The sequence below is a fragment of the Hibiscus syriacus genome, unplaced genomic scaffold (genome assembly GCF_006381635.1).
Source record: "Hibiscus syriacus cultivar Baekdansim isolate YM2019G1 unplaced genomic scaffold, ASM638163v2 tig00109980_pilon, whole genome shotgun sequence".
Taxonomy (NCBI): Eukaryota; Viridiplantae; Streptophyta; class Magnoliopsida; order Malvales; family Malvaceae; genus Hibiscus; species Hibiscus syriacus.
Genome location: NW_024062547.1, coordinates 884863 through 906032, shown reverse-complemented (window position 1 = coordinate 906032; position 21170 = coordinate 884863). Strand labels below are relative to the sequence as shown.

The 21170-nt window shown below is 34.1% G+C and overlaps 3 protein-coding genes across 5 annotated transcripts; 2 read left to right on the top strand and 1 right to left on the bottom strand.

Moving 5' to 3' along the window:
* Positions 1 to 10342: 10342 nt before the first annotated feature.
* Positions 10343 to 14012, top strand: LOC120211712 (serine/threonine-protein kinase spk-1-like). The gene is made up of 5 exons (XM_039210197.1): positions 10343 to 10475; positions 10520 to 10752; positions 11203 to 12144; positions 13348 to 13395; positions 13481 to 14012. Exons 2-5 carry the CDS (start codon positions 10543 to 10545, stop codon positions 13916 to 13918), a joined length of 1638 nt encoding a protein of 545 aa, XP_039066128.1. The 5' UTR covers positions 10343 to 10475; positions 10520 to 10542; the 3' UTR covers positions 13919 to 14012.
* Positions 14013 to 15713: 1701 nt separating this feature from the next.
* On the top strand, positions 15714 to 17176 carry LOC120211714 (protein ROOT PRIMORDIUM DEFECTIVE 1-like). Its single transcript, XM_039210201.1, has one exon. The coding sequence runs from the start codon at positions 15834 to 15836 to the stop codon at positions 17022 to 17024; it is 1191 nt and encodes a 396-aa protein (XP_039066132.1). The 5' UTR covers positions 15714 to 15833; the 3' UTR covers positions 17025 to 17176.
* A 38-nt stretch (positions 17177 to 17214) lies between these two features.
* Positions 17215 to 20438, bottom strand: LOC120211713 (probable glycosyltransferase At5g03795). 3 transcript variants are annotated; one of them, XM_039210199.1, is made up of 4 exons: positions 20164 to 20438; positions 19823 to 20079; positions 18521 to 18866; positions 17215 to 18036 (listed from the first exon to the last, which is right to left on the bottom strand). In XM_039210199.1, the coding sequence occupies exons 1-4, from the start codon at positions 20395 to 20397 to the stop codon at positions 17350 to 17352; spliced, it is 1524 nt and encodes a 507-aa protein (XP_039066130.1). In that variant the 5' UTR covers positions 20398 to 20438; the 3' UTR covers positions 17215 to 17349. The 3 variants fall into 3 exon arrangements, with proteins under 3 accessions (XP_039066130.1, XP_039066131.1, XP_039066129.1); XM_039210200.1 differs by having other exon boundaries at positions 19823 to 20076; XM_039210198.1 differs by having other exon boundaries at positions 19823 to 20438.
* Positions 20439 to 21170: the final 732 nt, after the last annotated feature.

Below are 21170 nucleotides of genomic sequence, written 5' to 3'. Positions count from 1 at the left end.
AAGATATGAAGAGCTATGTAGAAAAAAAGTACGATGAACTGAAAAAATATGAAGAAGAAAAGAGGGAGGAGGAAGAAGAAGAGATGGAAGAAATGAGGAGGAAGGAGAGGCCCAATGTGCTTTATACACCGGAGAGTGTCATAGCAGCAGTTTTGGATTCGGAATGTCCTGCACCCCAGAAGAAGAAGCAGAAGGTAAGTTTAATAAAAGAATACTTAATTTGATTTTTATTATGTTGTTGTGACAAAATTTGTATGCAAAATTGTAGGTTGAAAAAGCGGACATTCCAACCGGAATTGATGACATCGAAGCTGCAATTTGTGATTATTTATGGAATAGCGAGTTAGAATCGGGGTAAGTGAAATATATTGTTTTGTGAGTGATATTTAAATATTTCATGACAAGATATTAATCCTAATGATTCATACAGATATTCTGTAATATCAATGGGAAATCAATTCGCTACTGTATACGACGTTGCAACGTTGAAGCCTACAGAATGGGTTGGCGGTGTGGTAAGTAGAAAGTAGAAAATAAATAAAACTTATTGAATATGTTCTGATTGTGTAATTAATTTTGTTAGGTTATCGATTTGCTCGCCTGGACCATATGCTACGATTCTCAAAAGTCACACCGGAGGATTGGCTACCTTCCATACCTCTTAGTGGTGAGTTAAATTAATAAATATTGAAAAGTAGTGTTATAGACGGTAAATTAATAATGTTTGTTGCGTAATTACAGCAACAGGCGTTGGAAGCCAACAATAAAGAAAGTGTGAGAATATTTCTATCTTCTGGGGTGTCATATTGGATAACTATGTGAAATTCACCGACTGTGAGAAGGTAAGACACCATACCAATTGCAAATGATGTTTTCGGATATAGAATGTTGAATTTTGTCAAATTGGGTGTGAAATTTGTTGCAGATAATGATCACAATAAACTACCATAATTCACACTGGTATCTGTTGGTGTTGGATATGGTAGATCATGTTGTAACATATATGATAGTATGTTTACAACTGAAGCAGCTAAACAGAGAGTGAAGGATGCTAAGAGATTGGTATGTATGTATGTATGAAAGGACATTATGTAAATTATAATGCATAATTTTTTGGTGCATAACTTCTTCTATTTTAATGCAGATTAAAATATTAGATTCTTATAATAAGAAACGCATTTGGGTTGAGTCATGTGGATCTCTAGGAAAGTATCCCTTGAAAAACTTCAAATTTGTGGAGCATAAGAAGAATAAGCAATTGAATGGGTATGAGATGTTATCACAAATAGAAGCTTAATTTATGCAGTATTCATCATAATTGACATGTGTGGTTTTCAAATTTTGTAACAGATATGATTGCGGCATGTATGTGATGATGTGGATGGAATCGATCGGTTCTACAGGGGCAACTGGTGATTTTGTAAGTGGATAGAAAAAATTGTTTGTGGTAAAATTGTTAAAAGTCGTAGATTGAATGCTGTAGTTGACAATACTTAACGTTCTGACAATTTGAATATAGGTTGTTGGAGACTGGGATCGATCGCGAGTATTAAATGATCTCGTAAGCCACAATCAAAATGAACGAAGACAGGAGATAACAAAAGCCGCAATATTACATAAGAATAACAAAAGGATGCAATGATGTAAATGTCGAGTTAATTTTGTATAAGATTTATAATTTTGTATACGATTTATATTTTTTATGTGAATATAATTATGAATGAGATGAGAAAAGTTAGCAGTATGTTGTTGTACATGTTTCTTATACACATTAAGGGTCATGTCGATACTAATATAGTTTGTGTCGATATTTTTTTTCCAGAATGAATTAAAAACAAGGTGCATCAATAAAGTGTCGATCCATATATAAAAAGTGTCGATCCCAAAATCATCGAACCCAAAGTATAATGTAATATGTAATTTTTAATCTAACCGGTACAATTATACCGGTTTTATAAGAGAATAAGTCTAAATAATGTGTCGACACTAATATAGTTTGTGTCGATATTTTTTTCCCAGAATGAATAAAAAACAAGGTGCACCCATAAAGTGTCGATCCATATATAAAAAGTGTCGATCCCAAAATCATCGAACCCAAAAGTATAATGTAATATGTAATTTTTCAATCTAACCGGTACAATTATACCGGTTTTATGAGAGAATATGTCTAAATAATGTGTCGACACTAATATAGTTTGTGTCGATATTTTTTTTCCAGAATGAATTAAAAACAAGGTGCATCAATAAAGTGTCGATCCATATATAAAAAGTGTCGATCCATATATAAAAAGTGTCGATCCCAAAATCATCGAACCCAAAAGTATAATGTAATATGTAATTTTTTAATCTAACCGGTACAATTATACCGGTTTTATAAGAGAATAAGTCTAAATAATGTGTCGACACTAATATAGTTTGTGTCGATATTTTTTTCCCAGAATGAATAAAAAACAAGGTGCACCCATAAAGTGTCGATCCATATATAAAAAGTGTCGATCCCAAAATCATCGAACCCAAAAGTATAATGTAATATGTAATTTTTCAATCTAACCGGTACAATTATACCGGTTTTATGAGAGAATATGTCTAAATAATGTGTCGACACTATATAGTTTGTGTCGATATTTTTTTCCCAGAATGAATAAAAACAAGGTGCACCCATAAAGTGTCGATCCATATATAAAACGTGTCGATCCCAAAATCATCGAACCCAAAGTATAATGTAATATGTAATTTTCAATCTAACCGGTACATAATACCGGTTTTATGAGAGAATATGTCTAAATAATGTGTCGACACTAATATATTTTGTGTCGATACTAATTTAAATATCAAGTGTTTTCCACCGTTTATATAGTACTCTTAATCGAGAAACCCTAAACATAAATGCAAGCAGGCAGATCTTCCTCTCCTCTTTCTTCCTTCTACCGTTATCATAAGTGACGATCAGATATTCAGGTAAATTTATCGATATTTTATGGGTTTGATTGATTTCTATATTGGAGTTTTTATCCTGAATGTGTTTGTGTTCCATTGTAATAGGGGTAGCATCCAACCAAAATGGCTCCAAAACGTCAGCGTCAGAAGCGAGGTCTTTCTCAAAGCTCTTCTCAACCCAGTTCTTCTCAACCACCTCCTTCTGTAACAAACGATTCTTCTGAGGAAATCAGGTCCTTCGAAACTCTGAACTTTAGATCCGACATGGAGAAACAAAGATGGCAGACGAGTTTTAAAGTAAGGAAGATTCGTCCCGAACGTGTCATTGACTTGGGTTTCTTGTTTGATGATAAATATGCATTTAGTTTTAAATCCACATTTACATCTTGGGGTTGGCTTGAATTCCTTGGTGTAGAACCAAGATATTATCCCAACCTAGTTAGAGTCTTCTACAACAATGCTTCCTTACAGCACGAGCCTAATAAGACTAATATAATAGGAATTAATACACATGTCATGGGGAAGGATATATATATCTCCAGAAACTATTGCGGAGGGTTTAGGTGTAGCGAATACAGGGGATTCAGATGAAAATGGTGTAGATTGGTCTACAATTAAACGGGTTACTAGAAATAGCCCAATTCACCTCGATGTAGAGTCGAGAGTGTTTCACAAAATGCTCACATGGTATATCCGGCCTAGTGGGGGAAAACATTCAACGCTTCGAGACAGCGATTATTGGGGATAGCAAAGTATAAATCCAAAACGGCTCCAAACATTGCAAAACTCATATTTAATACAATTGTATATATGGTCACAAAGGGAGCAACAATTTCAACTACACTACCATATGGATGTGTCATCACCCATCTGTTGAAGAAGAAGGAAGTTGATTTTTCGCATGACGCCCCTGTTCGATTAACCCGCAAGATTGACATGGTATTTATTAAAAAAGCGGGATATGATTTTGTTGAAAAACTCGGTTGGAAGCGTGTCAAGGAGGTCGGATTAGATCAAGAGAGGGAGGAAATGGACCCCGTTGGCCATGAAGAAGAGCAACCAAGTGGAGACGCAATGATGGAAGAAGCAACAGTTGCAGAGGATGTCACAATTAAGACCGTGATGGAATACATGGTCAATTTTCGGGAGCATATTGATTCCCTTGTGAGTGGAATGCGATCCGATATTTCATCATTGCAACGTGAAGTCTCCATGTTGCGTAACGAATTACGTCAACGACATCAAACGAGTTAGGTAATTCATTATCTATGTTTCTTAACATTTACACGTTCTGAACTTTATTTTATTTTCTTTTAACAGATGTGGACAACCAATCGGTCGCAGAAGATGAAGCTGACGATGAAGATGACGATGATGATGATGATGACGATGAAGCTGGCGATGAAGATGATGACGATGATGATGATGATGATGAAGATGATGATCCAAACAAGTATATCGTGTCTGCAACGCCGCCTTCAAGAAAACTTTTAATTTTTGATCTCAATGGTGTCCTTGCCTACATCCCAAGACTGCCGGCAGGTTTTAATTCTATTCTTTTGTATCCATTATTTTAACATATAAGCGTAGAACTTTAATCTCATTTTCTTCATGTTGTAGATGTTGTCCTCAGAAGAGGATTATTTGAATTTATGCAATTTTTGTCGACAATTTTGTTGTTGCCCTTTGGTCTTCAAAGATGAGGTTAGAACATGTTTGAGGCAATTGAATTACTGTAGTCAAAATCGTTAATATACATTTGAATGTTAACATTCAAACTTGATTACAATCTCAGGCATAACGTCGACCGTGTACTTGAGAAACTACCTGTATTTTCCGAGCATTTTCTATTCGTGTGGGTAAGATGAATGTCATTACAGTTTGCTGACTTTTCCTTGTCTATGATTCCTACATATTTATGTTCGACTGTTTGTGAACAGGATCAAAAAAAATGCAAAACATACGATTCTGTTACCTATTGTAAAGATCTCAATGATGTTTGGAACGCGTGTCCAGATTTTAACGAGCTAAATACACTTTTGGTCGATGATTCAGCGGAAAAAATGATTTATAATCCGGTAGGTTGCATTTATGCAATATGTTTCTGATCAGTTGAACAGGTGTTCAGACATTGATTATTTTAACAACTTATGTGTTTATATAGAAATACAATTACATATGTCCACATACCTTTGACGCTGCTTCCCATTCGAACGACAAAGCTCTAGGTATGACACAAATTTATTCATGCTTATGCGAATTTAATTTATTGTTAGTAAAATTGCACCTCATTAGTTTGATAATTGAAATTATTTATGTATGTCCTCAGAAAAAGGCGGAAACATACGAGAGTATTTGGAAAATTTGTTGAAGGCCTCTAATGTTCCGGACTTCGTTAGAAACAACCCTTTTTCATCGGATTAATTTTGTTTGTCGGTACATTATTTGAACATTCTTGTGTATTTAAATTTTGGTGTGATTATATTGTATGTATATTTTCATTAATTATTCCATATTTGCTTCTATGTGTACATATACATTTGAGTGAGTTTTAAGATATTAATTTAGTAATTATAGGCGTCTAATGATTAATTTTTTACGTTACGGTATATATTATTGTTAAATTAAAAATTCTTAATATTATTTTATAAAATATCAACACAATCAACTAATTTTTTGTGCAAATGAAATTATTAAATTAATATTGTAGGTGGAAAACATGAAACATACTTAAAAAATATTGAAACATAAATTACATATCTTTAAAAAAAGTTTTGATCCTTTTTATAAAAAGTATGGACACTTTCAACATATTATAATAAAATAGATAATTTTGTAATATAACCGGTATAAATATACCGGTCTTATGCGCGAATAGGTCTACAACCTATATCGACACTTTTTAATATTGTGTCGGTACTTTATGTCCATATTGGAAGAAAAATGTGTCGATACGATTTAAAAAAGTGTCGACATTTTACACATCGGAACCCATAATTATAATGTAATAGATAATTTTGTAATATAACCGGTATAAATATACCGGTCTTATGCGCGAATAGGTCTACAACCTATATCGACACTTTATAATATTGTGTCGGTACTTTATGTCCATATTGGAAGAAAAATGTGTCGATACAATTTAAAAAAGTGTCGACATTTTACACATCGGAACCCATAATTATAATGTAATAGATAATTTTGTAATATAACCGGTATAAATATACCGGTCTTATGCGCGAATAGGTCTACAACCTATATCGACACTTTTTAATATTGTGTCGGTACTTTATGTCCATATTGGAAGAAAAATGTGTCGATACAATTTAAAAAGTGTCGACATTTACACATCGGAACCCATAATTATAATGTAATAGATAATTTTGTAATATAACCGGTATAAATATACCGGTCTTATGCGCGAATAGGTCTACAACCTATATCGACACTTTTTAATATTGTGTCGGTACTTTATGTCCATATTGGAAGAAAAATGTGTCGATACGATTTAAAAAAGTGTCGACATTTTACACATCGGAACCCATAATTATAATGTAATAGATAATTTTGTAATATAACCGGTATAAATATACCGGTTTTATGAGCGAATAGGTCTACAACCTATATCGACACTTTATAATATTGTGTCGGTACTTTATGTCCATACCATTTAAAAAAGTGTCGGTAATTTGAAGTAACGCGGTTTTTCTTCCTTCATTCAAAATATTTATATGTACATACAATAGGAGTGATGTTGATACTTACGATATTATATGGAGATCGTTGTCATTCCATTCCGTCTTCGAAAAAATCAGTTGATGTAGGCTGTGTGCTTGTACTCAAACTAAGCTTGACTTGAGGACATGTTAGTTTGTTATGCCCCTCACCGTTGCAGTACCCACATCGCCTAATTTGCTTCTCGACCTTGTTCTTCGGCACTTCTTTTCGCTTGCGTTGTTTTCGTTGAGGGTCACGAACATTGTTTACTACAATGCTCTGGTTGACTGAATGATTCAAACCAAACGAGTTTTCTAATTCTTCTATTAGTTTTTTCATCTCATCTCTTGCGGTTTTGAAAGACTCGTCTGTCTTTGATGCAATGTAGCATAACCTACTTGACGTTGAACGTAGAGCAGCGAACCTTGCCATTTGCATCACTTCTGGAGACACATTCAAATCAACATAGCTGGGTGCAGAAGCCTTCGCATCATTAGTCCACCTACTTTGAATCAAAGTCCCGGGCAAATATGTGTAGTCCAATTGCTTCAAATGTGAAGTTGATGGCGACACGGAAGTCCAACGGTCTCGAATTTTTTGCAGGAGCAAATTAGAGTTTTCGTACGAGAATCAAAACTAATTTCAAATTTCCTATTTTTTTCTGCGTACTTTGACAAAATATAATGTTGACATTCATCTGATAAGGACTTAATCTCTGCCTCAATCCGGTACAATGTCTCCCGTGTAAGTTCATCTTGGAACACACGAAAAGATTCGCGGGTAAAAATCGCAGCGGCATGGCTTTCAAGGTCGACCAGTTTTGTGATCTGGAAGGGCTTCGTATGGGAACTTAAGTAATCCGCTTTCAACTCGTTCATACGCATTCTACTAATTCCATCTTCAATTGCACGAACAACATCTAAATATGTCTTCTTGTGTTTCAGTGCAATAGCTAGTGAAGCATTCATAGACTCGCACCTTTGTGTTGAGCGAATATTGGCAAAGAAATGACCGGTTAGATATGCTTGTGCCCATAAGTGTCGTGTATTTCCCTTCTCAATCACCCATGGATGCTTTTGGACGTTGAATTCTGAAACAATCGAACGCCATTGAATATCAAATTCCTTGGTTGTCCACCAGGAAGCCATGCATTTTGAGAATGCTGCTGTAAACTTTGGGTCACCAATGTTAGCTTGTGCATTGCGAGAAAGATGCCAAGAACATAATCTGTGCTTAGCATAAGGGATAACAGATTTGATAGCCCTCTGCATTGCCCTATCCCCATCGGTTACAACAGAAATAGGTGATTTATTCATCATGGCTTCTAAAAAATTCTGTAGCACCCACTCGAAAGATTGAGACGTTTCGTCAGCGATTATGGCAGTGGCAAACACAATTGTGTTATGGTGATGATTGACACCAACAATAGGCATAATTGGTCGACCATACAAATTATCTTTGTACGTTGTGTCGAACGCAATTACATCACCGAAGCATGTGTAATCCGATCTCGATGTAGAATCCGACCAAATAAGATTATACAATGCCCCGATTCGTCTACCGAGTATGTCATAAAAAACCCGGGATCATCATGTTTCTTATAATCAAAGTAGGCAATAAGCGCATTCACATCCCCATCGACGATTTCCTTTGCTTTACCTCTTTGAAGTGCATTGTAGAGGTCTTTATGTGTAAATCCAACATTATGATAGCCCCCTGCCTGCTGCGTTAAATAGTTCATTACTTGTGACGTGCCAACACCGACCTCTTTCAATGTTGTTGCCTCATCGATATCAGCCTTACTTACAGCTCGATTAGAACGCATAAATGGTGTCATAGCAGATGTGCACAATGCATGATTATGTTTCTGATCAGACTTACTTATAACCCACTGATCGTTTGTATTTGTTGCTGTAACTACGACTCTAGCCTTACATCCTGTTCTTGTGACTGGCGTATGAGCACGTTGACGATCAACAGTATTGACTTTTGATACTCGAAACCCTTCTTTGGAACAACAAAATTCTTGTGTCTTCACATTCCCTTCCACGTCAAGCCGTGTTGTTCCCTTACGTGCACTAAACCCATGTTCCCGTGCGAATCCCTTGTAAAAGTGCCAAGCTTGATCACGTGAACAGAAGAGCTGACCAACCAATCTGTCAGATTCATCAACATTATGTACTTCATGGCATTCCTCGGTTGGCTTAACATTGTCTACATCAGTATTATCCATGGCAAAAATTTTGTTGTGCAAGTTCAGTGCTCCAGGAGTTGATGGATATGTAAACGAAGGTTCATTTTGAACATGTTTCTGTAGTTAAAGGGTGGGTACAACATTAAATTCGCAGTACATATTTAGGTATGTACAATAACTACAAGTATATTATCATTTTAAATTCGCAGTACACTGTTAAAAAATTGAAACATAAATTACATAAGTTTTAAAAAAAGTATCGATCCTTTTTATAAAAAGTATGGACACTTTCAATATAATAGGTAAACATATGATGTAATAGGTAGCCCTTATATAATGTAATAGGTATCGTTTATATAATGTAATAGGTAATGGTTATATTGTAAAGTGTCTATCCTTTTTATAAAAGTGTCCATACTTTTTTCACTGTGGAAAACATTAATTTAAGGTTATCTTTTGAGTGAGTTTTAAGATATTAATTTAGTAATTATAGGCGTCTAATGATTTATTTTTACGTTACGGTATATTATTATTAAATTAAAAATTCTAAATAATATTTTATAAAATATAAAAACAATCAAATAATTTTTGTGCAAATGAAATTATTAAATCAATATTGTAGGTGGAAAACATGAAACACTGTTAAAAAAATTGAAACATAAATTACATAAGTTTTAAAAAAAGTATCGATCCTTTTTATAAAAAGTATGGACACTTTCAATATAATAGGTAAACATATGATGTAATAGGTAGCCCTTATATAATGTAATAGGTATCGTTTATATAATGTAATAGGTAATGGTTATATTGTAAAGTGTCTATCCTTTTTATAAAAGTGTCCATACTTTTTTCACTGTGGAAAACATTAATTTAAGGTATATATCACTCTAATTATGATAAAAGTATAAGAATATTTTATTAAAAATAAATAGTTTTATAATAATTTTATGTATTTTATAAAAATATATAAAATTTAAAATAATTTTTATATAAATAAATTTGATACGATAAAATATACAATTTCTAAAACCATAAATAATCTATTATTTTATAATTATGTATTGATAAATTATAATTTTACAAATTGTAAAATAATTACATAATAAATTAATAAAATAAAAATTAAAACAATAATTTTAGCTATAAAAATATTATTTTTATTATTATGGTAAAATTAAAAGAACCTTATATATATATGTTTAAAAATTATATATCTAATATTATTTATGATTTAATTTTTTTTTGAAAAGAATGTTAGCTGGAGCTTAATAACCTATTTAAGAAAAAAATTAAATAAAATATATTAAAATTATATACTTTTTATACAAATTTTCATTTATTTAACGAAACAAAAGAGAGCAGCACTCCCAAGTCCCATCATTTTGGATTTACCGATTGATGAAGACACCTCACTGAACCAATACCATAAATAATCACCACATATAAATGAAAACCCCAAATTTCAAAGTCCCTATTTTCCATACGGTGATTATACTCCCGCACAAAAACCAAAAAAACTTTTATGTTTCCTTCAATCCAAGCCAAGAAAAGAGAAATTTCCTTTTTCTATCATAGCTGTAGCTGCAGAATCTACTGATCCAGCTGAATCTGATCCAGAAATTGTTGAAAATTTTAGGAAGTATATGTTTGTTTGATTTTTTCTCTTCATTTTTTAGTTTTTGAAAGAAAGCGGAATGGGGGACAACAAGGAGGAAGAATGGTGGACTGGGAGTGAGACCGGGGATTTGACATCGGAGGATGAAGGGACGGAAGATTACCAGCGAGGCGGTTATCACGCCGTTAGAATCGGTGACACTTTCAAGAATGGTCGTTACGTTGTACAAAGCAAGCTCGGTTGGGGTCATTTCTCCACCGTTTGGCTCGCTTGGGACACTCAGCGCTCCGTAAACCTCTTTCTCTTTATCTCTACCTGGTCTTGCTCTGTTTCCGTAGATTATTAGTTCAATTATGCTGTCTTATAATTAAATCTGTATCGTTAACTCAAGAAGTTTGCTTTTTTGCTTTAATTCTTTTGTTTATTTCAGTAATATTTGATTATTCTGTTCTGTCGATCCTGTAATTGAAGAAAAATCATCTAAAAGGAACCTTGTTCACTTATTTGTGTTAATATCCTTTTAGATTTTTTTCCTAGAAAAATAACCGAGGAAAATATGCTTGAATGTAATGAACAAATCAAAAGCGTTCGTTGCAACTCGCAAGTAATAATTTGATTGCTTGATCAATTCTGACAACGAAACAGCAGAAAATCAATAGGGAATGTGTCTATTCTCTTTCAATTTTAGGTAAATTGTTTTTGTTATGTTTTGTTTTAACGATATGTTTTTAAACTGCAGTGTTATGTAGCTTTGAAAGTACAAAAAAGTGCACAGCATTACACTGAGGCAGCGATGGATGAGATAACAATCTTGCAACAGATTGCTGATGGGGATAAAGAGGATAAAAAATGTGTAGTGAAGCTTTTGGATCATTTTAAGCTTTCGGGTCCGAATGGACAGCATGTTTGTATGGTGTTTGAGTACTTGGGAGATAATCTTTTGACTCTCATCAAGTACTCTGATTATCGTGGCATGCCCATTCATATGGTTAAGGAGATATGTTTCCATATTCTAGTGGGCTTGGATTACCTGCATAAAGAGCTTTCTATTATACACACTGATCTGAAGCCGGAAAATATTTTATTGTTGTCGATGATAGATCCATTTAAGGACCCAAGAGAGTCGGGTGCTCCTCTCATCCTTCCGAATATTAAGGACAAAACAGTGCCGTCTACTAATGGGGATTTGAATAGAATTCAGAAGAAAAAGTTTAGGATAAAGGCTAAACGAGTGACTCAGGGATGTGTGGAGAAGGAAGTTACTGCAGAAGCTGATTTGGATCCCGAAACATCTGGTGCAGCAAAATCATCTTCTATTGTGGGTTCTGTTGAATGCCCCACTAGTTCCGGCAATGTCAATAGAGTCTCTGATGCTGATTGTACCAAGGATTCTGGTCAAGAAAGTCAAGGTAATAAGAGAGGAAGTCGCTCCACAAGGAAGAAGCTGTTGGCATCAGTTGAGTTAAAGTGCAAATTGGTCGACTTTGGGAATGCATGTTGGACATATAAACAATTTACGAATGATATTCAGACAAGACAATATAGGTGTCCTGAGGTGATTCTGGGATCCAAGTATTCTACTTCAGCAGACCTTTGGTCATTTGCTTGCATTTGTTTTGAGCTTGCAACGGGTGATGTACTCTTTGATCCCCATAGTGGCGACAACTTTGACAGAGACGAGGTATTTTCTTTTATAATAATGTGATTACATTTTATGTTATTTGCACCTTATATGATGTATGTGTTTGTTTTTAAGTTCTCGTCTCTCTTGATGAAAGTTCATTGAAGATGTGGGATTCAGTCTTTGAAGGTAGGGACAAACTTGAAAACCTAAAGAAGTTATTTCTTTGATTTTGAGAAGGAAACAAAATTTCTCAGTGCATCTGCAGAAGAAAAGAGAGGATGTAATCTGGGACAAAAGTGATTTGTCTGTTGCATGTTATATTGAACTTGTAGTTAAATATGGATGCAATCCCTTGGAGATATTTTGCATTTTACATGTCTTTAATATGATAATCATATCGGCTTAAATGCTAAAACTTTGTTTCTTGGTGAACACATTAAAATTTTGTTAGGTTATTTGTTTTTGTAAAAGGACTAGAAATGAAAAGGGAGAAAATACTGGAGGTGTCTTGAACTCAAATTTTGTTTTTTAACTTAATGGAGAGACTAAAAAGTACTATGTCTGCAAATTTCTCTTCTTGCCTATTCATTTTTAACTAGTTATTTCACCACTTCTCTTGATTCAAATTTGCTGTAAACTTCGGTATTCATTTTATGTGGTAGCCTTATACACATTAGAAATGATAGCTGAACAGAATGTAAGCTCATCTATTTTGAGACTGCTGAATTGTCATCAGTCTCATACAACCGCTAGATTATTGTTCGAGTTTGAGAGGTGCTTACTTGTAGCTGAAAACAGAAGGGTTAACTTTAATTGTTGTTAAATTACTGGAGCATCATAGTTTTCATTACTTTAGTTATAGGATTTTGTATTTAGGAATATGTGGTATGTATATATGCTCGGTGCATGCATGTACTCTCCTGTGCTTATTTATACAATCATATGTATATTGGTCACATTCAGGCTTTCTCATGTTTTTTCGACTAACCAAACATTTGGCAGGATTTAAGGTTTACGGTTTAACTGAATTCGCCTAATAAAAAAAGCATGGAGTTTTAGGGAAGATCTAATTTTACCTTGCAAAATACATATATTAAAGTTGTTCTAAAAGTGCCTCAGAGCAGGTTTGAACTTTAGAACCTTGAAAATAATAGATTGAGGGGTGTATGTTGTACGAATATCTTGATTTGGCTTTCATTTGATCAAGCTATAAACTTGATATACGCTTGGTCAAATGTAACAGTTCTCTCATCTGTTCAGGACCACTTAGCTTTGATGATGGAACTTCTAGGAATGATGCCACGGAAGGTGAGAAATTTCGTTTCTGCTTACTAAGATTTTTGCTTTCTCAGAGTCTGCATTTAACAAAAACTATTTTGGGAATTATGCTTAGATTGCCTTGGGTGGCCGTTATTCACGGGACTTCTTTAATCGGTACGGTGATTTGAGGCACATACGAAGATTGCGTTTCTGGCCCTTGAATAAGGTACTTGTTGAGAAGTACGAATTCAGCGAACAAGATGCAAATGAAATGACCGACTTCCTGGTTCCCATCCTTGATTTTGTACCTGAGAATCGTCCCACTGCTGCTCAATGCCTTCTACATCCATGGATCAATGCAGGGCCCCGACTTTTAGAGTCATCAAGGTCATCATCATCGCGAAACCGAGTTGCTGATACGAATGACTCTGAGAAAAAGAAGACAGAGATGGATGAGAGAGAGGCAATGGAGGTTGGAATGGGGAAGATTGCCATCAGTGCAGATTCTAAAGCTGCCAAAGATCTCATGTCCACATCGAAATCTGTCATGGCGATGGCTACTTCTAGGTAGGACTCACCTACGGTACTAGAAGCTTCTTTCAATTTTCTGCATAGACTGGTTTTGTGCTGAAATTTATGTGGACATGTAATTCTTTAATAACATTTTTTGTTACAAAGCGCAACAGAAATTACATCATGTGTTGGAAGTTCAAGATGAATTTGCACTCATGTAGTAGGTAATTTTATGTTTATGCCCCTTGATTTGGTCTAATCATTTTCATTTATTTTGTATATATGTTTGAACTTCCCCTTGTCTTAGGGTAAAGTATAAAAATGTTACTTTGTTAAGTTATTTAATTTTTAAAAGTTATAAAATAGCCTTTTAATTATATGATATTATTTTATTGAGTGACTTGATTATTAAAAATTATAAAATGATCATTCGACTATTCATATGTTTCAAATTCGTCATCTTTTGTTAAAAAATTAACAGTCATATAAGTTAGATGTCAATATGTTAATTGACATATGATAAAGTAATATTTTAATGATATTCATTGATATCACCTTTGTTTTTAAGTACTGGTTCAACGATATAATATTTTATGCACTAACTTGATGATATAATATAAAGAGAGAATCTATTAATAAAATATAACTCAAACGGTTTTGGGACTAAATTTTATCTTATTCTAATTAATAAGTTTATGGTTATATTAGACAATCGTTACTTTTTTAATGAAAAAAGATGTGTTTAGAACATATGAATAGTTGAATGATCATTTTGTAAATTTAATTATCGACGAGCAATGTTGTATAGTTGAAAGATCATTTTATAACTTTTAATAATTAATACATTAATATAATAATAATAATACTCCATAATTGAGAAAGTATTTGTGTACCTTACCTTTGTTTTAATGGTCCTAATTTAGGGAGGAAACGTGGATTACGACTTAAAACTCTAAATAGAAAAGTGATTCAACTCATTGAAAACATTTGTAATAGAAAATTGAAAGCAGAAAAACATAAGGCTTATATTAAACACGGATTCTATATTTTATAAAATAAATATGTTAAATATAATAGTAGATATTTATATTTGTTTTAAAATTCATTTGATATTAAACACATAGATATCAATTAGGGTAAATTGCATATTTAGTATCTAAACTATTATTTTTATTCCGTTTTAGTACTTAAACTTTATTTTTTTTCAAAATCATACCTAACATTTAACTTACGTTTTATTTTGGCATCCGTCATTAAAAATTTAACGGTGATGATGACGTGTCCACATAAAGGTAATCCCACATTACCATTCAAAAAAATTAAAAAAATGCCACGTTTGCAGTTGTAATAATTTTTTAATGGAAGTGTATTATATTGAAATATAAACTAAAAGTTAAATATGATTTTAAAAAAAATATAGTTTAAATACAAAAATAAAATAAAAATAATAATTTAAATACTAATCGTATAATTTCACATAATTATATCAGACAAAAGTGAACTAAAAACCCGGAACTTCATTGGTTATTAGTCATTCCTCTCATTCTAGGAAGCATTTTATTTCCAACTATTTAGGGGTCTAAATTGGATTTTGAAATTTTGAGGGGCTAATTAAAATGTAGTTTTAATTTTGTACATAGTGATTTCTAGCAAATTTTTTATTTCTGCCGCCCGTCTGTAGTTCCTCACTTGGTCTCTTCCACTATATTTCTAAATGCATCGGTTTTCCAAATTTCACATTCAATCCCCAGTTGGCAAAATCATCTTTAAAAAACATAAAAATTCTCTCTCTGGGCATTGATTCTTAGGCATTTCTTCATCTTTTGGTAGCATCGGCAACGAATTTCAGTGTCTGAAACCAGCGTCTTAGGTGTCAGCCCGAGCTCTTTTTGTCCATCAAGTGTTCGTCATAAGTTCTCAGCGAGTTGACCGTAAGAGTAGAACAACGAAACCATTGCTAATTTCGCGTCAAAATGCTCAAATCCATATTGAAACACCAAAATCCGTGTCGAGTTATCGTTAGTCGATTCAAAACATCCTCTGTCCAGTATGTGGAATCCAGAGCTAGGGACTCTACGTTTGAGAAACTGATGGACAAATACAAAAACCTTCTCAAAGTCATTTCAATACAAGATCTTATCCTTGCAAATCCCACCAATAACCCTCCTTCGGTCTCCCTTGATTTCCTCTCCAGGCTCTCCCAAAAGCTACATCTCAACCGTGGCGCTGCCTCTTTTCTCCGTAAATACCCCCATATTTTCCACATTTTCTATGATCCCAATAAATCTCAGACTTTCTGTAGGTTGACCGATGCTGCTATCTATATTTCCCGACAGGAAGCAGAAGCTATCAATGCTTCTCTGCCTTTAGTTGTTGATCGCTTAGTAAGGCTTTTGTCTATGTCGACAACCAAATCATTGCCTCTCCGTGCTGTTTTTAAAGTTTGGAGGGAACTTGGGTTGCCTGATGATTTCGAGGACTCGATCATATCCCGGAATCCTCACATTTTCAGGCTTGTTGGTGCTCACGAACCTAATACTCACATTTTAACACTCACTGATGAAATGCGTGATGAACGCTTTGTGGCTTCCGTCGAGAATTGGCGAGTCACAGAGTGTTGTAAGGAGGACTGCGGTGTCGACAGAATGGAAATTCAATATAGTTTTAAACATAGCTATCCACCAGGGATGAGGCTGAGAAGGGATTTTAAAGCCAAGGTTAAGGAATGGCAAAGATTGCCTTACGTAGGGCCTTATGAAGAGATGGGAGAAAAGAAGAGATCCAAGGCAGAAATAATGGCAGTAGAAAAACGGGCAGTGGCCGTTGTGCACGAGTTCTTGAGCTTGACGGTGGAGCGGATGGTGGAGGTGGAGAAGATTAGCCATTTCAGGAAATCGTTCGCCATCGATTTAAACATAAGGGATTTGTTCCTTGACCACCCGGGGATGTTTTATTTGTCAACCAAGGGTAAAAGACATACTGTTTTTCTTAGAGAAGCATATGAAAGGGGCTGTTTGATCTACTCGAATACGGTTTATAGTGCAAGGAGAAAGCTTCTAGACCTTGTTGTGCTGGGACGCCATGCCATGTTAACCAATGAATCAAGGTCAGTTGAAACTTGTCAAACTGTGAAACCTTGGGTAAAAGATGAGAATGGAGGATAAAGGCTTTAGTTCATTTTTAAGTGCCTTTTCTCTTGTTCTTTCCTATGCACTTTGGTTCTAAGTTCTAGCATGCTTGCAAACTTCAGCATTGTTGTTTTATTCTAACTCTGAGGCTTGCATGCATACATTACACACATATAATATGTACGTACCGGGGATGTACCGTGGATGGACCGAGAGGGACTGTCGCTCTCTGAAAATTTTAAATTGCCATATAATTACATTAAAAAGATCTACCTAAGGTAAGAATTCCTTTAGCCATCAGTGTGGTGGAAACTTATTTCTTTACAAAGATTAAAATATGTATGATCTAATTAATTCATAATCAATCCAACAATATTTCTCCAGGATCATTACTGACCCTAACATTCAATCTTCTAAGCCAAATCGAATGAAGTATCATATGGAAAACATCAAACCTCTTTGGATTCACATACAACTCGAAATGCCTTCTCACTTGAATCACTCTCTTCTGCATTCTTATGTACTTCCTTTCTGGTATACCCATCAATATTTTCTTCAAATCCGGAATTTCTTCAAGAGAAACAATCACAGCAAATGATTTCCAATTCAAAACATCACTGAAAGGTGGCACATAAGTCTTGGAAATCAGCACTGGTACACACCCGTTGTACAATGCCTCCACAATTCTGGGGCTGGCAACTTCGTATCCACTGGGGCAAAGGCAATATTTACTCTGCCTCATTTGATCGTAGTAAGAGACGCTTCTTGGAAGGTAACTATGGACTTGGATATCAGGGTCTTTCTTCTCCCAATGGTCAAATAGTATTGGTCTTACGAAACCGTGATTCCCTCCAGCGAAGAAAGCTAGAATCGAACGCTTCGACGGAGACAGTCCACCGATCAAGCCCTCTAATCTGTCGCTTTTGAGACTGATCTCTGGAATTGATACATCCCTCATCGGGTTGAACCTTTCGGAGGTGTTTGCATTGCAAAGTGCACGGATCGAGCTTTTCACTAAACCTGGAACATAAAAACTAGTTGCAGGCCCCTAAAAGAATCAATGTCAAATTAATGTTATTTTTTTTATCAAAATAATCTTTGTTGGATGAAAATAATTAGTTGGCTAAAAGATTATATATGTTACTGAAATGATATTTTTATATTTACTTAATTAGTGAAATGATGCATGATATGTCGTCATTTTAATGATATGGTACACGCTACGTCATCACTTTGATTGACGCGACACGGGTTATCATCACTTTAGATAACATGATATTTATCACGTCATTAATTAAACATAAATAGAAATAACATGTCAGTAATATTTAATGATCGTTAGTTAACCAACGGTTTTCATCTAAAAGAAGTTACTTTAACAAAAAAAATGCAACGTTGGGTGGTAGAATATCCAATAAAAAAGAATAGTGATTAAAATGACTATTTATGCAAACGTTAGGGCCTAATTTTATAATTATATCAATTGGTTTTGGTTTTGTGGTATACAAAGCAGCAAGAACAGAAGAGCTTACCCAATCATGGCAGGAAAGCATGAAATGATCAGCCCCATGGCTTCGGTTCCAAAAAGGGTGTTTGGTGGCAATGAGGTTGACGTAATCTAGGACAATGGTCCCTAAATTGTTCATATGGGTACCCTTGACCCAATTATATTGGACCAACCTTGTGACGCTGTAAGGAAGGTAAAATAGATGAGCTTTGTGGGGATTGTGGGTTCGGAATTTGTGGTTGACCTCCATCTTATTGATGAACTGTCCTTCCATGGTGTATAGCAACCTGCATGGACCGTCGTGAAACAGTGGAAGCTCCCCTTCTTCGTACACGAATATCTTCAACCGTTTCTCCATTTCCAGGTAGCTCCTGTCAATATGCAACAAAATTAAACCACAACTCATAAACCCTAAACCCTAATAATCCATTTTTTAGTTTTTGTTATAGTTAGGGACAATCTTATGATTTTATGTTAGAAAGATAAATTTTTAAATATTAGAAGATGAATCTATAAAATTATAGAGAAAAAATATTTTATCATATATATATATATATATAGTAATAATAATAAAATATATGATTATTTAAAATTTTCAATAGGTGAATTCCTTCCCGCTCTCTCGATCCATTTCTAGTTGTTGCAGATAGAGCCGCTTGTGTAGTTGTCAACCATTTGTATGGCTAGGTGGTCCAATAAATAGACTTTGAACATGACAAATTCACATGCTTGCAAATTTTCACAGAATATATCAAGGGTGTCAATAATTGAACTATAGTTATATTTATAAAATGTACTAAAAGTTTTAATTTTAACTTTTAAGTAAATGATTAAATTGCAAACCTTGTCAAAGTACATGACTGATGGGATATTTTGGCAGTCAATGATAACCAACTAGAAAGATGATGAAACGAAGAATAATGGAATATCTCTACAGGGTTCAAATGGTTAATTTAGTCGTCCGACTAATTTTTTATTTAACCGAAAACGAATAGGAATATTTTTGAAAATTCTTAATTGAATCGAATAAAATTCAATTAAATCGATTAATTTTCGAATTAGTTGAAATTTATTGTAAACTTTTAGTTAAATTAATTTGAATTTAATAGAGATATTTTTTTTCATTTGAATTAGAATTTGATTGGTCTCCAAAGTTTAATAGGTTTAGTGTCGTTAAAAAATAGTTGTATCTTAATTTTTAATAAGTTAAATATTTAATATTTTCGGTTAATTTGATTAATTAACCGATCTAATATTTAGTTATCCGACCAATTAACTAAATTAAATTTTGATTCGACCGGTTAAAATGAACAATGAACACCCCTACCTGTGAAAGGCTTTGGCGTTGTTGTATATTGGCCCATCAGGGATATAATCAGGATCCTTTAATCGAGTCCCGTTCGGAGCTTCTCTAATGGCGAGTCGAGCTTTTCGAAGACCCTCTTCAACTCTAACCAAACTAGAGCGGATTCTTCGTCTTCTTGGCTTCACTGTATTATCTGTTGATTCATTTGCTTTAATGGAAGAGTTGTTCAAGTTTCCGCTAATCGCCATATCTGGCTTGTTTTCGTCTTTCCCAGTCTGCTGAATGGATAAAAAAACTAAAATCAACAAGAAAACAACATAATTTGGTTCAGACATGCAGTAAAAAGGTAAAAATGTTCTTACAAAGTGTCGAACTTGCGAATCTATTGGACTATCCCTCTCTTTAGCTACTAGTAAACTAGAGTTTTTCACAGTGTGTGAAGAAGATGAAGTATAGAGTAAACCCAAGTTGGAGCCTTTTTGAAGTAAAAGAGAAGCAAAACCAGACACCAGAACCAATGGAACTAAACACAGAAGAATCTTTGATGATGATGATGAAGTGCTGGCAAGCCAGTTTTTTAACTCTTCAATGCCCATATTATCTTCTTCTCAAGGAGTTTCGCTTTACTTTTCTGCAACCAACACATAACAAGTAAGAATCCAGATTTGAGTAAACTATAAAGTCATTTATCTATTTCTTGATTTTGTTTTGTTCATCTAATTATGTTTCAAAATGGTATAATTACAAAAATACACCCATAACGTTAGATAAAGTAGTTTTTTTGGCCTCTATTCTTTCTATTGAAACAATTTAATCTAACATTTTATTTTGGGGTAAGAGACCCCCTTCGTCGATAAAAACTATTAGTTAACTAATGCTCAATGCCTCAAGATGACATGATGGATCTACATGGCATTGCATGCTGACGTGGACATTGGTAGTATCATATGTACAAAGGTGATGACGATCAACCCCATCGTTACGTTTTGGTCATCCGTTGCTAAAAAATTAACAATGATGTTGACGTGTTATCATAAGATAATACAGCATCATTATTATTATTTTTTTAAAAATATCACGTCAATATTTTTGTTTATTTTTTAGCGATGGGTGACTAAAACATAACATCAGATATAATTTTAAAAAAAGATAATTAAATAATTAAAACGGAACTACAAAAATAAGTGGGGACTAAATGCATCATTTATCCTTGAGATTTTAGTAAACAATTAGAAACATTGTATTTTCTGTTTGCTTGTCATTAGTATCATCACAGTTCCTGCTAAGAGGGTGAATATTGTGTCATTTTCGGACTCCATTTATGTGGCTGCTATTGCTTATCTTAAATTTCCTTTATCCACTGCAATAT

Coding starts and splice junctions, on each gene's coding strand:
- LOC120211712 (XM_039210197.1), top strand. CDS start 10,543: ATGGGGGACAACAAGGAGGAAGAATGGTGGACTGGGAGTGAGACCGGG. Junction 10,753..11,202: donor CTTGGGACACTCAGCGCTCC/GTAAACCTCTTT, acceptor TTTAAACTGCAG/TGTTATGTAGCTTTGAAAGT. Junction 12,145..13,347: donor ACAACTTTGACAGAGACGAG/GTATTTTCTTTT, acceptor TCATCTGTTCAG/GACCACTTAGCTTTGATGAT.
- LOC120211714 (XM_039210201.1), top strand. CDS start 15,834: ATGCTCAAATCCATATTGAAACACCAAAATCCGTGTCGAGTTATCGTT.
- LOC120211713 (XM_039210198.1), bottom strand. CDS start 20,397: ATGGGCATTGAAGAGTTAAAAAACTGGCTTGCCAGCACTTCATCATCA. Junction 18,867..19,822: donor AACGCCAAAGCCTTTCACAG/GTAGGGGTGTTC, acceptor GCATATTGACAG/GAGCTACCTGGAAATGGAGA. Junction 18,037..18,520: donor TGCTTTCCTGCCATGATTGG/GTAAGCTCTTCT, acceptor TGATTCTTTTAG/GGGCCTGCAACTAGTTTTTA.